Genomic DNA, 14,424 nt, shown 5'->3' with positions numbered 1-14,424 from the left:
TTGTTTTCTTTCCCTCCTGATTTTGATAACGTTAATGCGTACATGAAATTATGCCGACATACTGTTACGTCATCGAGCCATTCAAAGTGTTTGGCACGCTTGCGCACTTCTTTGTTCCTCGTTATAAATTTAGATTAATCCGTTGACTGGATAACTTTTCGAGCCTTGATCCTCATTATGTTGTAAATAGCACGAGTGACATGTACCTTGCATTATAATTAGTCTCATAATATAACTACGCAATTTTTCAATCAACCGAACGGTGCAGCCATCTAGTAAGATTCTCTAGTATTAATTACTAGTGTTTAGTTCGAGCATGCTAACGTAGATGGCGTTACGTATATGTTTACTGTTTACATTTGGAATTGAAAATTTAGGAATTGTTCGATAGACGTGAATAAAATTGATTCAATCCTTTCCTCTAATTATTCCGGATTTTATTCTGTCCAGGCGAAAGAGTATAATCAATTTTATATGGTTTATTTTGAAAGTTTGTACGTTGAAAAGCATCAAATTTTCAAACTTCAAAATACTAATCCTTCTTCAGGATTTTTAACAATGTAACGGATACGTTTGTATGCTGGTTTAACATATTTACTGCTTAATCAACTCCGATGATTTTGCTTGATGTACTTTTCCTATTCACCGTTCTCTAGGCGTAGAGGGCAGAGCAAATTCTCTAATATTGTACACGGTCGGTAATTCAGGACATGTGACACGAAGTCCCGTAAGCTGCAATGTCTATCCTTGTACCTCGTCTGTGCTTCGGATAAAATTACTGTACAATTTGTCTGACCAGTTTAAAATCCGCAGGCCGAAGAACCACACATGTTTTACGTACCATTGAATATCCAGGCATAAGAGAGAGCTCTCGTTTCAAATGGAGACGTGCATGGCCTAGTGGAGTGGAAAACAATTAACATCGGCTGATTCTTCTTAATTCCACATTATTATAAAGAATGAAATAAACAGTATTCGCATGTATAAAAAGCCTAAAAGAAGATGTGCAGCGAAATTGCATTCGTTCCACGCACACAATATCTATAATTACAGAAGCATGACGCTTTGACAAAGTAGCGTAACATTGCTATCACAGAGAGTTAGAGAAAAGTGTACGCCTGTCTTCTGCGTTATCATGGACGTAAATCTGTCATTTTGATAATTATACGTTACAGGTTAAAGAAAACGGATTTTGTCGGGTTATTAATTAAGATTTTGAAAGAATCGATGGCCAACAACATTTAAAAACAATCGTTGGATAGACGCGTGTCGAATCGATAATTTTCTCTGCGCAAAAATCGTTCTTGTAGACGGTATCACTTAAATTCGAATTCGATAAATGGTTTGTTAGTTTTGAGTATCACGATTTTGCGATGCGAAAGCTTAATCTTATGTTTATAAATTGGTGACGTTATGGAGCTGAAAGTATGGGTAGAAGGCATACAGCGTATTGTTTGTGGTGTTACAGAAACCACTACATGTCAGGTTGGTATGATTTATGTAAATATTTTGTGAATATTTGGCTGCAGTAAATAGTGTATAATCAAAAATTAATTTTCAGGACATAGTGTATGCTCTTGCTCATGCTACAGGACAAACAGGTAGATTCACTTTGGTAGAAAGATGGAGAACAAACGAGCGTCTTTTAGCTCCATATGACAATCCGTTAAAGGTATTAACACATATAATTAATTCCTCATCCTTTCTCTGTGGGACTATTATAATTCTCATGGATAGAATCTAATTATTGCTATAAAGGATATTAAAACTATCCATTGCCAACAGTGAAAATAAGTATAATATACCCACAAATGAAATATTAAGAAAGTAATTATTGGTCTTATAATAAATAATTATTTTCTTTTACAAGATTTTAATGAAGTGGGGGGAATATTCATCAGAAGTACAGCTTATATTAAGACGCTCAACACCGGATAGCAATAAAGCTCCTAGTTCATTGGGCACACGTTTGAATCATGGTCCACGATCAAACGGAGTGGTTAGCTCTGCTTCAGAGCATGCCACTACGCCTACTGGTGGACAGGATGATACCAAGAATGCCACTACAACTTTAAACTCTGAATTTGATGATTTCCAAGGATGTCTTGATAGAAATCGTGATACCAGAAAATCATTAACATTTGGAGGATTGCATGGAAATATGATGGAGAATAATACAGAAGTAAATGATTTGCATATTACCTTAAATATTTAAAAAGATGTTGAATAATTTTGTTTAATTTCTAACTCATATTTTGCTATACTTTAGATTCAGATGGAAAATGTTGCCATAGTTCAACCTACACCTCATTTAAAAAATAAGGAATTGAGCATAAGAAAAAATATACAAAAACCAGCACAGTCTCCCACTCGTGCCAGCAGCAGTGAAAGTAATACTCATGTATCACAGAAGAAAGTGCGCGAAGTTCCACCTTATAGGGATCCTCCAGGACCTGGTTCTCCGCCTTTAAGAACTTTACCCCCCTATAGGGATCCGCCACCACCTAATTTAAATAGTCCGGGAAGATCACAGTTTCAATCTAGTACAAATAGTGGAAGTCCTCATGTTCACAAGGAGGATCAACCGTCTTCTAGTAATTCTGTTAAACTGAAGAGAAATCTCATTCAGGTTCTATGAAAAAGATTTTTTGTACATCTATACATACTCTCAAAATACAAACTCTTCATCTATTTTGTGTGTTTAGGAATTCCAGGATACGAAAGGACAGACTCAGTCTGTAAATCAGTTATCTGGTCAAGCCCAAAATATGGTCACTGTTGCTTACACTCAACGATATGTTGAACTTATTAGGCTAGTCAATAAGCAACGTGATACCATTAATGCACAACAAGCGGAACTTACAAAAGTATGAAAAAAATCTTCTATGTGGTGGAAAAATGGAGTGGTAAAATATATTGAATATGTTACTTTCACAGTTTGACGCTGAAATATTATATTGGGAAACTAAAAATAGAAAGCAGATGCATCAAATGGATTATATTTCCCAGGAAGTAACCCGCATGGAATCTACTGGTCGTCTTATCGAAGAGCAGGTATATTTCTTAGATGTATTGAAATATATTTTATTAATATCATATATGTACTAACACTCACTATTTTTATAGTTGAAAGAACTAGCACGTGTAGAAGAGGAAAGCGAAATAGTTAGACAACAAGAAAAAACACTAAAGTCAGAAATTACTTTATTAAGATCAAAATTAGCAAACTGTGAAACGGAGTTGCTTCAGTGTAAAAATAAAATCAGGTAAAAACATAAATTATAAATATGCTTTTATGTTATACATTATATGTCATTATGAGTTATACAATATAGCATGAATGTCTTTTCTCCTCATTGTAGATTAGTCATGGAGGAACTCGCCATAGAACAGCATAACATAAGTCGTGAAACCGATGAAAGGCAAATAATGGAACGTAAAATAATTAGCGAAGTTGAGCATCTTCAAAATGAGGTGGAACAAGCCAAACGATCTGCTGAGTTAGCTTCACAGTGTGCAGAGTCATTGAAGCTTGAAGTAGTGAGTCTAGAATCTGCCATTGTTGAAAAGAAATTGCAAGTAGAACGATTGGTAGCTGATATGAAGGAAGCTAATTTACAAAGTCTGGCTGTTGCTTGCCAAGATGAACAAGTCAAATCGTTATTAGAAGGTACATAAATTTAATTGTAAAAACAAATGATAAATGTATTCGCTTACTAATATGTTTTAAAATAACTTATAACATAGGTGCTCATAAGCCGGGTAGTACACGGAAAATGATAGGTTCCCCGAGGCAATTAGAGACTGCAGTACCCACCAGCAAAAATCCACACGGTGTTTGGGTATAAATGTACATTACATCAATGTATTTCAATAAGTCAAACATAACAACTTTTATTCCTTTAATATTTCGTGTAAAGAATATGTGCTCATATCCGCGCAAAAAAAATCTATTTAGATTGTGGTTGAGATTTTTATTCGGCTGAAATTGGCTCCTGAATTTACATGACAGAATTATAAATGACTGAATTCATTTCTTTAGATTCCTGTGCATTAGAAACCAAAATGTCTACTTAAAGTTTATGAGATGTTAGGGAGATTATGTGTATCGTCACTTGAGTAGCTGCCTAAATTCGTTGATTTCATTATCAGTGACTGCTTGAATTTTATCTGTAGAAAATTCATGATCGAAACAAGGTGGTTGAAACTCACCCACTCCATGTGAAGTCATATCCTCTTCAAGTGAAAGAGGAAATGAAGACTTCCTCCAAATGTAACCACATTAAAATAAGGAATTGCAAAGGATAACTGGAGGATTAGATTGTGCAAATATAGTTTGAAAGTTGTTATGAGATTTTTATGAGATGGGTGAACATTTATTAAGAATGTTAAAAGCAAAGAAAGTATTTTCCTTTTGTATTCTTTGTGAACACAATTTATTATTGTCGTTCATTTCATCCACTGGCCATATAATTTTCAGCAAACTTAGATGTAAGCGTCAAATAGTAATCATTTTAAATATTATTCTCGTATATGAAGGATTATAGATACCAGACAATACATTTATCCAAAGTATTAAAAACTGTAAACCGTACAACGCTCTTCCATTGTACGGTTTTAAAAAATGTACTTAGAAATTGTTGCCGGCAGCACGAAATACTTTCTCAAAATAATATTCTATATTTTCTATAATCAAAATGATTCTGTGAATTAAACGCATCTACATACTGGTGCACTATGTAGTTAGAATACGAATGTAGTACGTTTACTATATGTATCTTGTACATATCGTTGAAAGTATGTGATAAAGAAGTCTGAAAGACATTATCGAAACATTCTAGTTTGCATTATTCATATTTTTAAATAGATAAGAAGCTATCTTCTTTCATTCCAAAAGCAAGCTCTTTATATAATAGGTCAAATTGAGTCCGTTAATCGAAGTAAACTTTATATTAATTTTATATAATAGATCTATCTAGTAATTTTCATTCTTCTATACATTCATTATCAGCATGCATTTTAGATCCATATCCACAAACTGCCATTATCATTAGTAATAATTTTGAAAATCTAATAATTCAGATTATTTTGTGTATAATTACATTTTTATATAGAATTGATGGTACTTCTTAGTGTGTAATAATTTTGTTATGAATAATACTAATATTTCGTACAATGATTTATTGTATCTACCAAAGTGTGTTAGTTTTTTGATGAAGAAGCAAGCACTTATTGTATAATTGAATATACAAATAAAAGTCAAGATCGAATAAAATTACGCATGTGTCCCAGTCATTAAACTAATTTTATTTGTTGAGAAGTCAAATAAAATATTTACTATATATTATTGAAATATTTAAAAACAAAAAATTAATCAAGCGCTATAATCTACATTTTCGCGCGCTTTTGAAGTTATATTTACTTCTGGATAATATAAGTTGCCGGTATTAACATTTGTTTCATATCTGTCTCATATAGAAACAATTAAATGAACATTGTTTAATTCTATATTATATAAGTACATGTATTCAGTAAATAAATGTGATATTGTATGTGTGATGTGATAATTCATAATTATATATATGGGTGAAATCGTTTAAGGAGCAAGTAACTTATTTCAGTAACGTTGCATTTCTACAACAATTTAAACGAAAATGAGTCTTTGGGTAGATAAATATCGGCCAACAACGCTGGGAAAATTAGATTATCACAAGGAGCAAGCAGAATATTTAAAAAATATGGTAATTCTGTTTATTCGTGTATACGTGAATTGACAATGAGGTTATCTAAAAAGGCGCCATTATTTGTTATGCTATTACGTATGTGATTATTGAATTTTCATGTTAATTTTAATGTGTAATTTACAGGTACAGAAAGGAGATTTTCCACATTTGTTAGTATACGGCCCACCCGGTGCAGGAAAAAAGACTCGTATATTGTGTGTTTTAAAAGAATTATATGGAAGTGGAGCTGAAAGATTGAGGATGGAGACTATGAATTTTGAAGTATATTCATTTCTTATTTATCTTCTTTTCCAGTTTGAAAAAATTTGATTTTATATGTTTTTATGAAAATAATCTTCAGACACCATCCAAAAAGAAATTAGAAATAACAACAATAAGCAGCAATTATCATATAGAAGTGAATCCTAGTGATGTAGGTATATATGATCGAGTAGTTGTCATGGACTTAGTAAAAACAACTGCTCAGACCCATCAAATAGATTCAAGCGGACAAAGAGACTTTAAAGGTATCTTAAATCATCACCGATTATAGTTTATTATTATTTAAATTTTTTTTGGAGATTCACTTAACTCTAGTTTATTCCAGTGGTACTTTTGACAAATGTAGATCAACTCACAAAGGATGCGCAACATGCACTTAGAAGAACAATGGAAAAATATGTTGCTACATGTAGATTGATACTTTGTGCGAATTCAACATCTAAAGTTTTACCAGCTATAAAATCTAGATGTTTAGGAATTAGAGTACCAGCTCCATCGATATCAGACATAAAAAGTATTTTGCATTTAGTTTGTAAACGTGAAGGCTTAACTCTGCCAGATGAACTAGCTGTTAGATTGGCTGATGCTAGTGGCAGGAATCTAAGACGAGCTATACTGATGCTTGAAGCTTGTAAAGTTGAACAGTAAGTGTGCTTAGATTTACAGAGCAACTGTTAAATACTATAATAAAAGACTTTGAATCTAAATTACTTGGTTTCAGATACCCATTTACTGCAGACCAAATAATTACAGAACCAGATTGGCAAGTATACATTAGAAATACTGCTAACATGATGGTCAGTGAACAAAGTCCCAAAAAACTATTGGAAATACGAAATAGACTGTATGAGCTATTGACGCATGCTATACCAACGGACTTAATATTTAAGGGGCTTCTGCAAGAATGCATTAAAAATTGTGATCTTCAATTAAAAATTGAGATTGCAACGGTTGCAGCAGAATATGAACATAAAATGCATAGGGGATCAAAAGCTATTTTTCATTTAGAGGCATTCGTTGCTCGATTTATGGCAATTTACAAAAAATTCATTGATTCATCTCTCGAGGGTTTTGTGTGATATATTTATTGATATATTTAAATGTACTAAGACTATAATTATTCAAACATTACATAGGTTTTTTTAAATAAATTATACATTTTCTAGATTGTGTTAATTAATTTATAATTAATAGAACAGTCTAACAAAATTTTTTATTCTAGATTTAATAGATTTTACAAATTAGATGACGCAGTCTGCTCATACTGATAATTTACAATGAAAATTGTATCACAACTGAAAGTAATGATATTACTTGAACTTATAATGCAGCAAGTACAATAGCAGAAATTACTGATAATGCAGATACTGCATAACCAGTGCTGTATACCTCTTTAATAGTAAGAAACTTTCCCATATCCCAGGCCTGCAAAATATTGCCAATGAAAATTTATACAGTATCTCATGCTCGCGGTTAAGAATTAATTATTAAACAAAATGCTTAATTATAAAAGACATCCAACTGCTATTTTACCAAGTGACGGAATCCGTTAACTGTATGAAATGTAGCAGGGAGAGCCAGGGCAGTTTTCCCCAAGAAAAGAACAGCAGAAGACAAACCTAAATCTTGAGTCATTTCTATAAGACATGGAATACCTCCAGGTATAAGCAACGTTCCTACAATTACAGATTACATATTCTCAGTACATACTTATCACATCTGTAATTATCAAGTAAAAGAATCATAATCTTACCTAAACCAAGTAACATAGCATAACTAGATAATATCATCCCTGTTGTGCGATGCGTTATTGACAAGAATGCTGTTAATTGAATTTGGTAAATGGTCAAATGTGGTGACATAGGCCGTTTAAGACGTATATTTTTGTCATCGTGAGACTCGCATATCGCAGATCCAGAACACAGAGGTTTTGACACAGCAACATTAAGCGGGCTAAATTATTTATTTCAACAACTATTAACATTCATACATACAGATCATATAATATTAAAAAGAAATTATAAATATTAATCGTTGAACTATTTGAAATTCAGTAAAAACTGACCGATTTCTGTTGCTTAGAAATATAAAATAATACTAATTTAACTACTCTATTCATACCGAAATGAACTGAAAGGGTTATATATTATGTAATATGTCACCTGCAGGTGTATAAACTCCGGAAATTTCGGAGATCGATGCTTCGTCGGCAAAGCAGCCTAAAAGAATCAATTACATCATAAATCTTCTTAAGTATCGTGAAACAAAATACAAATATTAAGCGACATTTCACTACCTTGTATAGCACAGCGCCATGTTTTTCCTGATTGCTTAGTATTTTCGTCTGCAGGATATATAAACACACTTTATAGATAGCGAGTAACTTTGTTATCGCCAAATGATTTAAGTCGTTGCAAAGATTTCTACAAAAATTAATTTTTAATATTAGCTAGCTCGCAGAGATAAAACAAAGTACATAATCCCAGAATTCATCTAACATATCAAACATACTGTCATATCAACATATGTCATTACAGTTGAAATAGAACTCTCAAATTTTTAATGAACCTATACGCAAATAAAATAAAAGTAGTTATAACAACAGAAATTCATCATTTTTACTAAAATGAATAAATAAAAGTGTTTTATTTATTTCATGCAAATGCTGCTTTAACGTGTTTAATTTACATACAAATCGCCCTTAAAGTAATTTATTATTCATGAAAACTCTCACTAATGCTTCTTCTTCATTGTAAACTCAGTATGATGTCTGCCATTTTTCATCAAAGACTGTCGGCATTGTGAATTCTGATTCCGATCACGTCGTAATTGTAGTTTAATAAAAGTCATCCACTTTTAATTTCGTTCAACGATATAATAATATAATTAACAATGGCAGATAAACTTGGAGACTTTATAACACGAATGTCCAAAAATCCAAATGGAATGAATTTAGCTGTTAAGCTCTTTGCAGCAGGAAGCGTGGCGGTTTATAGTGCTGCAAAATCTATGTATACAGGTTAATATAATTTTTATATATCACTAATGATCTTTAATTACTACTGTTAGTATAATAATGTAGAAACTCATATATCCGAACATGTATGATGTACGCATTGAATGACGCAACTAAGTTAAGAACACACATGTTTTATTTCAGTGGAGGCTGGACATAGAGCAATTATATTCTCTCGTATAGGAGGTATTCAGAAAGAAATTCTTGCCGAAGGTCTTCATTTTCGCGTTCCATGGTTCCAATGTCCAATAATTTATGATATTAGAAGTAGGCCCAAAAAGATCTCTTCTCCTACCGGATCTAAAGATCTGCAGATGGTTAACATTTCCCTTCGTGTACTTTCCCGGCCTGATGCCAGTTCGTTACCTACAATGTATCGTAATTTAGGGCTTGATTACGATGAAAAGGTTGGTGAGAGTTTTAATATACGATTATGTTCAAATTCATTTTTATTGGTATAATTATATTTTAGGTTCTACCAAGCATTTGTAATGAAGTATTAAAGTCAGTCGTGGCTAAGTTCAATGCATCTCAGCTTATAACACAGAGACAACAGGTATCAAATTTAGTAAGAAAAGAATTAACAGAGCGTGCACGTGACTTCAACATAGTGTTAGATGATGTGTCTATTACTGAACTAAGCTTTGGTAAAGAATATACTGCTGCTGTAGAAGCTAAGCAAGTAGCTCAACAAGAAGCACAAAGAGCAGCTTTTGTTGTCGAAAGAGCAAAACAAGAGAGGCAACAGAAAATTGTACAAGCAGAAGGAGAAGCAGAAGCAGCTAAAATGATATCCTTTAATAATAATAACACAAACAATTTTTAAATTTCAAACATAGAAAAATGATTATTATTCATTAAACATTTTATTTTTAGAAAGATATATCCTTAACTTCTATGCACCTTGGTTTAGCTGTTAGCCAAAATCCTGGCTATCTAAAGTTGAGAAAACTTCGAGCAGCGCAGAATATTTCTCGCACAGTAATTATAACAAATTTTTCTGTATTTATAGTATTAATAATTTAATTAAACAATTTAATTATAAATTTGATATTTATTTCAGATTGCTGCCTCTCAAAATCGCATTTATCTTAGTGGCAGTGGTCTTATGTTGAATATTCAAGATCCATCATTCGATGATTCATCAGACAAATTAAAAAGTAAGAAGTAAAGGCTATGTAAAATTTTTTTACTCTTGCATTTTTCGTTATAAGCAATGTAACACAATAAGCATAAAATGGTTACTTATGTAGATATCGACAAAAAGTATCAATAAGATTTAATAGATGTATTAGATGCATACTATTATTGTACCTGTACTGGTTCCCTTTCATTATACACCCTATATTACGATGATGCTCGCTCGCAAATCTCGAGTTCATGTTTTTGCAGGTCAAGAAGAAGTGAGCTGGAAAAGTTGGAATGAAACTACGCAATCTGCGGTGAAATCATTACAATCCAACCCCCAACCATCGGTGAAAATCAATAAAAAGCCGTTAATTCAAACTGCGCCGATAATTCCAGAGGAACAGTTATCAACTTTATTGGATTCTGCGGACGATGGTGCAAAAATGATAATTTCTTGAATTGAAAACCTAAAGGTTTAAAGAGATCTTGCGATGCGAGCTCGTCTTTTTTAATTTATTCCTTATCCTATTCCCATCACCGATACAGAATACTGATGAAATGTTTTTGCATTAGACTAATAGAACCAATGGCAAAATTACAATAATTTTCTAAGAATATGTTCATTGCATATTACCAGTAGAGTCATAAAGATTATTTTAGGATTTGTTCATACATTGTTCTAGCACAAAATATCCGTATAAAGATAGTAGATATCTTATCTTTGTACGATACTATAAAAATATTTGTTTCTCGTAATTTATTTTTTACAAGTACAAAGTGAATTTATAATAATTTTGTGTAATAATATTTATATCTCAAATATAGCACTCGTTATTAGGAAAGAAAATTGCATTATTATTTATACTGTTATATATCTTTGTTTCTAAATGAAGATAATAAAATGTATTATTCTTTTCGCTGAAAAGTAATTATAAATTTTGTAAATAATTAGTAATGCATACAGTGTGTTCTTAAAATAGTACATACTGTAACACATTTGTGTCTGTCAGAATAAAGATCTATGGAGAGGGCAAAAGAGCAGACTACTTCAGAACGTACTTTAAAGTTGTACATTGCCCAGATCCGGCAAATTTTAAATTAGTATACAACTATCTTAAATAGTTCTTCTTCATTTGTGATAAAAGGGGATTAGAAGGTTTGGAATTCTAGCAAAGAAATTTTAGTCACAAAGAAACGAAGGTGCGTAAAATTAAAATAGAATTTTCAAGCCATGAAATTGGGTTAACCTTCTTTTTAATCATTTCCATATGTGTTTTCTATAATTGTTCGTAATAGAGTATAATTTACGTATTTCATATATTCATATGTTAACGTGATATCATATATATATTTCATGTAAAAAATAACACTATGACACGTACACTATGACATTTTATTACATCATTTTTATAGATGGGAGAAGATAAGCCAGCAGAATCACCTGTAGGAGGGTAAGGCAAATGATATTCTTTTGAATGTTTTTTAATTCATATTTTAAAGATACGTTTTTTTGCAAGAGATGAAATTTCAAAGAAGGCCCTTAAGAAACAACAGAAAGAGGCTGAGAAAGCGGCAAAGAAAGCTGAACGTAAAGCTCAAGTTGTAAGCTAAAGAATTATTGTAAATATACAGAATAAGAAGAAACTTATTTTTGTAGTATGTGAATAATTTAATATAAAAACAACTATATTTTTAAACCACAAATGTAGCAAGCACAACAAGAAGCAAATCAAGAGGAAGACGTATCAGTGGGGAAATATGGGGACACAGGATTGATACAGAGTAAAGAAAAACATGTGGAAAGGAAATTTATTGATATTAAAAATTTGACTCCAGAATTAGAAAATCAAACTGTATGGTTAAGAGGGCGTTTACATACTAGCCGTGCCAAAGGTATATTGTGTGAAATAAATTGATGGTCAATTCATTACGCATATTATAAAAATATTTTGTTGTAGGTAAACAATGCTTTATTGTCTTAAGACAACAATCGTATACAGTCCAAGGATTGGCTGCAGTAAATGAAAATATTAGCAAACAGATGATTAAGTTCATATCCAAGTAAGTTGAAAGTGTAAACATTGAAACTTTGTTCGACATTTTATTATATTATTTTTGCAGCATTACAAAAGAGTCTATTGTGGATGTAGAAGCAGTTGTTAAACGTGTACCTTCCAAAATTGAATCATGCACACAGAAAGATGTAGAGGTTCATATTGAAAAAGTATTTGTGGTAAGTGCTGCAAAGCCACAATTACCTTTACAAATTGAGGATGCTTCAAGGCCTATGGGAGAAGCAGATGACAATGCTCTGAATATCAAAGTGAATCAAGACACTAGATTAGACAACAGAGTTTTAGATTTAAGAACTCCAGCGAATCAAGCTATATATAGGGTTGAAGCAGCTATATGTAAATTATTTAGAGACATTCTGACAAGCAAAGTAAGTAATTACTAAAAAGATTTTATCTAATAACGATTTACATAGTTACATGTTTTATTTATAGGGTTTTGTTGAAATTCATACACCAAAAATTATATCTGCTGCAAGCGAAGGTGGTGCAAATGTGTTCACAGTGTCATACTTTAAAGGAAATGCTTATCTAGCCCAATCTCCTCAACTTTATAAACAAATGGCTATAGCTGCAGACTTTGACAAAGTTTTTACTGTAGGAGCAGGTATTTTAAGACTTAGAAATGTAATCAATAAGTTAAATATCCTATGAATTACGATTATTTACTATATGTAATAATTATTCAGTTTTTAGAGCTGAAGATTCTAATACACACAGACATTTGACAGAATTCGTCGGTCTTGATTTAGAAATGGCATTTAAGTATCATTATCATGAGGTAGTGGATACTATTGGACAATTATTTACGGAGATGTTCAAAGGTCTTCGTGATACGTTAGTAAACATATTTCATTAATATAGGTACAGAAGAATTCATTTTTCTCTGCAGTCTATAAAGATGTTTGTATTATATGATTTTAGTTACGCTGCTGAGATTCAGGCTGTTCGTCAGCAGTACAATGTAGAACCTTTCAAATTTTTAGATCCACCTTTAAAATTAGAATTCACTGATGCAATTGAATTATTGGCAGATGCTGGAGTAACTTTAGGTGAAGAAGATGATTTGTCTACACCCGATGAGAAATTACTGGGTAAACTTGTAAAAGCAAAAGTAAGTTCTTTTTGCACAGAATATATCTTAACTTGTGTACATAATATCAGAAGTTAATTAAACAGTGTTTCTAATTTTACTTTTAGTATGACACTGATTTCTATATTTTGGATAAGTATCCACTCGCAGTGAGACCTTTTTACACAATGCCAGATCCAAATAATCCTGTGAGTAGATGTAATTCAGTATATTAAGGTAATTTGTCGAATAGATATCATAATATTTATTACAGAAAGCATCGAATTCTTACGACATGTTTATGCGAGGCGAAGAAATTATTTCTGGTGCGCAGCGTATTCATGACCCTGAACTTCTGACAGAACGTGCCAAACATCATGGAATTGGTAAGGGTATCTACGTTTTATCATGTGTATAATTATATATATTTAATACATTATTATTATTTTAATATTTTAGATTTAGAACAGATCAAAGCATACATCGACGCATTTAGATATGGTTGCCCTCCTCATGCTGGTGGCGGAATCGGAATGGAGCGCGTCGTAATGTTGTATCTTGGTTTAGATAATATCAGAAAGGTTTCAATGTTCCCTCGTGATCCGAAACGTCTAACGCCTTAAATTTTAAGACTTTACTTCTTCATTAATCTTGTATGCATCGAACTGCTTTATGGAACTTCAAAAATAGTTAATAAATTTAAACAATTGTTAACTACTTTTCCAATAGAAGAAAATTAATAAATAAAACATTTTGAATATGGTTTTAAATCATTTGGTTTTCACGTGTATACGATCTCCGAATTAATTGTATTGTTTATCAAGATCTAATTTCAATTAATTTTTATTCGATTCTGAAAGTTGTTGTAAATTGACTTCTATTCGTCTATCGTTTAAATTAATAGATATTTCGTGTTATTCAAATTATCCGCGTTTAAGGATATGTCGTCATAGATGTCTCTACTGTATACTGCGAAAGAATAATGTCAAACAAGAGCAAGTGTCTTCGAACGCGAGCTTTAAAGTTTTGTGTGTATATACCAGAGTTAAAAGAAATAACAAGTAATCGTGCAAAATACTGCGTCATCGCTGACTGTTGCTGTCTACTTGACAGTAAACAATTAATTCCTGA

At 31.9% G+C, this 14,424-nt stretch overlaps 5 protein-coding genes across 6 annotated transcripts; 4 read left to right on the top strand and 1 right to left on the bottom strand.

Annotated features, from left to right (window-relative positions):
* The first annotated feature begins 692 nt into the window (after positions 1-692).
* RASSF8 (ras association domain-containing protein 8) lies at positions 693-5,084 on the top strand. 2 transcript variants are annotated; one of them, XM_031977292.2, is made up of 9 exons: positions 693-1,485; positions 1,562-1,672; positions 1,871-2,182; positions 2,270-2,629; positions 2,715-2,867; positions 2,938-3,054; positions 3,127-3,266; positions 3,363-3,670; positions 3,748-5,084. In XM_031977292.2, exons 1-9 carry the CDS (start codon positions 1,414-1,416, stop codon positions 3,846-3,848), a joined length of 1,674 nt encoding a protein of 557 aa, XP_031833152.1. In that variant the 5' UTR covers positions 693-1,413; the 3' UTR covers positions 3,849-5,084. The 2 variants fall into 2 exon arrangements, with proteins under 2 accessions (XP_031833152.1, XP_031833151.1); XM_031977291.2 differs by having other exon boundaries at positions 694-1,485; positions 2,706-2,867; positions 3,748-5,064.
* Positions 5,085-5,411: 327 nt separating this feature from the next.
* On the top strand, positions 5,412-7,164 carry RfC38 (replication factor C subunit RfC38). Its single transcript, XM_031977296.2, has 6 exons — positions 5,412-5,549; positions 5,622-5,741; positions 5,868-6,005; positions 6,085-6,250; positions 6,331-6,649; positions 6,727-7,164. The coding sequence occupies exons 2-6, from the start codon at positions 5,655-5,657 to the stop codon at positions 7,082-7,084; spliced, it is 1,068 nt and encodes a 355-aa protein (XP_031833156.1). The 5' UTR covers positions 5,412-5,549; positions 5,622-5,654; the 3' UTR covers positions 7,085-7,164.
* A 39-nt stretch (positions 7,165-7,203) lies between these two features.
* Positions 7,204-8,534, bottom strand: LOC116427215 (succinate dehydrogenase cytochrome b560 subunit, mitochondrial). Its single transcript, XM_031977297.2, has 5 exons — positions 8,302-8,534; positions 8,168-8,224; positions 7,759-7,958; positions 7,539-7,681; positions 7,204-7,430 (listed from the first exon to the last, which is right to left on the bottom strand). Exons 1-5 carry the CDS (start codon positions 8,319-8,321, stop codon positions 7,326-7,328), a joined length of 525 nt encoding a protein of 174 aa, XP_031833157.1. The 5' UTR covers positions 8,322-8,534; the 3' UTR covers positions 7,204-7,325.
* Positions 8,535-8,746: 212 nt separating this feature from the next.
* On the top strand, positions 8,747-10,996 carry Phb2 (prohibitin 2). Its single transcript, XM_031977069.2, has 6 exons — positions 8,747-9,024; positions 9,166-9,428; positions 9,494-9,811; positions 9,925-10,002; positions 10,085-10,181; positions 10,414-10,996. The coding sequence occupies exons 1-6, from the start codon at positions 8,898-8,900 to the stop codon at positions 10,605-10,607; spliced, it is 1,077 nt and encodes a 358-aa protein (XP_031832929.1). The 5' UTR covers positions 8,747-8,897; the 3' UTR covers positions 10,608-10,996.
* Positions 10,997-11,161: 165 nt separating this feature from the next.
* Positions 11,162-14,051, top strand: AspRS (aspartyl-tRNA synthetase). Its single transcript, XM_031977068.2, has 12 exons — positions 11,162-11,349; positions 11,563-11,600; positions 11,667-11,751; positions 11,859-12,042; positions 12,108-12,210; positions 12,271-12,592; positions 12,657-12,828; positions 12,911-13,058; positions 13,146-13,335; positions 13,422-13,502; positions 13,568-13,679; positions 13,753-14,051. Exons 2-12 carry the CDS (start codon positions 11,563-11,565, stop codon positions 13,914-13,916), a joined length of 1,599 nt encoding a protein of 532 aa, XP_031832928.1. The 5' UTR covers positions 11,162-11,349; the 3' UTR covers positions 13,917-14,051.
* Positions 14,052-14,424: the final 373 nt, after the last annotated feature.

Source organism: Nomia melanderi, chromosome 14 (genome assembly GCF_051020985.1).
Source record: "Nomia melanderi isolate GNS246 chromosome 14, iyNomMela1, whole genome shotgun sequence".
NCBI classification, from domain to species: domain Eukaryota; kingdom Metazoa; phylum Arthropoda; class Insecta; order Hymenoptera; family Halictidae; genus Nomia; species Nomia melanderi.
This window is presented reverse-complemented; position numbering and strand designations above follow the sequence as displayed.

Coding starts and splice junctions, on each gene's coding strand:
- RASSF8 (XM_031977291.2), top strand. CDS start 1,414: ATGGAGCTGAAAGTATGGGTAGAAGGCATACAGCGTATTGTTTGTGGT. Junction 2,183..2,269: donor TGATGGAGAATAATACAGAA/GTAAATGATTTG, acceptor GCTATACTTTAG/ATTCAGATGGAAAATGTTGC. Junction 2,868..2,937: donor AACAAGCGGAACTTACAAAA/GTATGAAAAAAA, acceptor TTACTTTCACAG/TTTGACGCTGAAATATTATA.
- RfC38 (XM_031977296.2), top strand. CDS start 5,655: ATGAGTCTTTGGGTAGATAAATATCGGCCAACAACGCTGGGAAAATTA. Junction 5,742..5,867: donor CAGAATATTTAAAAAATATG/GTAATTCTGTTT, acceptor TGTAATTTACAG/GTACAGAAAGGAGATTTTCC. Junction 6,006..6,084: donor TGGAGACTATGAATTTTGAA/GTATATTCATTT, acceptor AATAATCTTCAG/ACACCATCCAAAAAGAAATT.
- LOC116427215 (XM_031977297.2), bottom strand. CDS start 8,321: ATGGCGCTGTGCTATACAAG. Junction 7,959..8,167: donor CGGAGTTTATACACCTGCAG/GTGACATATTAC, acceptor TAAATAATTTAG/CCCGCTTAATGTTGCTGTGT. Junction 7,682..7,758: donor TGCTATGTTACTTGGTTTAG/GTAAGATTATGA, acceptor CTGTAATTGTAG/GAACGTTGCTTATACCTGGA.
- Phb2 (XM_031977069.2), top strand. CDS start 8,898: ATGGCAGATAAACTTGGAGACTTTATAACACGAATGTCCAAAAATCCA. Junction 9,812..9,924: donor AAGCAGAAGCAGCTAAAATG/ATATCCTTTAAT, acceptor ACTTCTATGCAC/CTTGGTTTAGCTGTTAGCCA. Junction 10,003..10,084: donor CGCAGAATATTTCTCGCACA/GTAATTATAACA, acceptor TATTTATTTCAG/ATTGCTGCCTCTCAAAATCG.
- AspRS (XM_031977068.2), top strand. CDS start 11,563: ATGGGAGAAGATAAGCCAGCAGAATCACCTGTAGGAGG. Junction 11,601..11,666: donor GCAGAATCACCTGTAGGAGG/GTAAGGCAAATG, acceptor TTTTTTTGCAAG/AGATGAAATTTCAAAGAAGG. Junction 13,680..13,752: donor TGCCAAACATCATGGAATTG/GTAAGGGTATCT, acceptor TTAATATTTTAG/ATTTAGAACAGATCAAAGCA.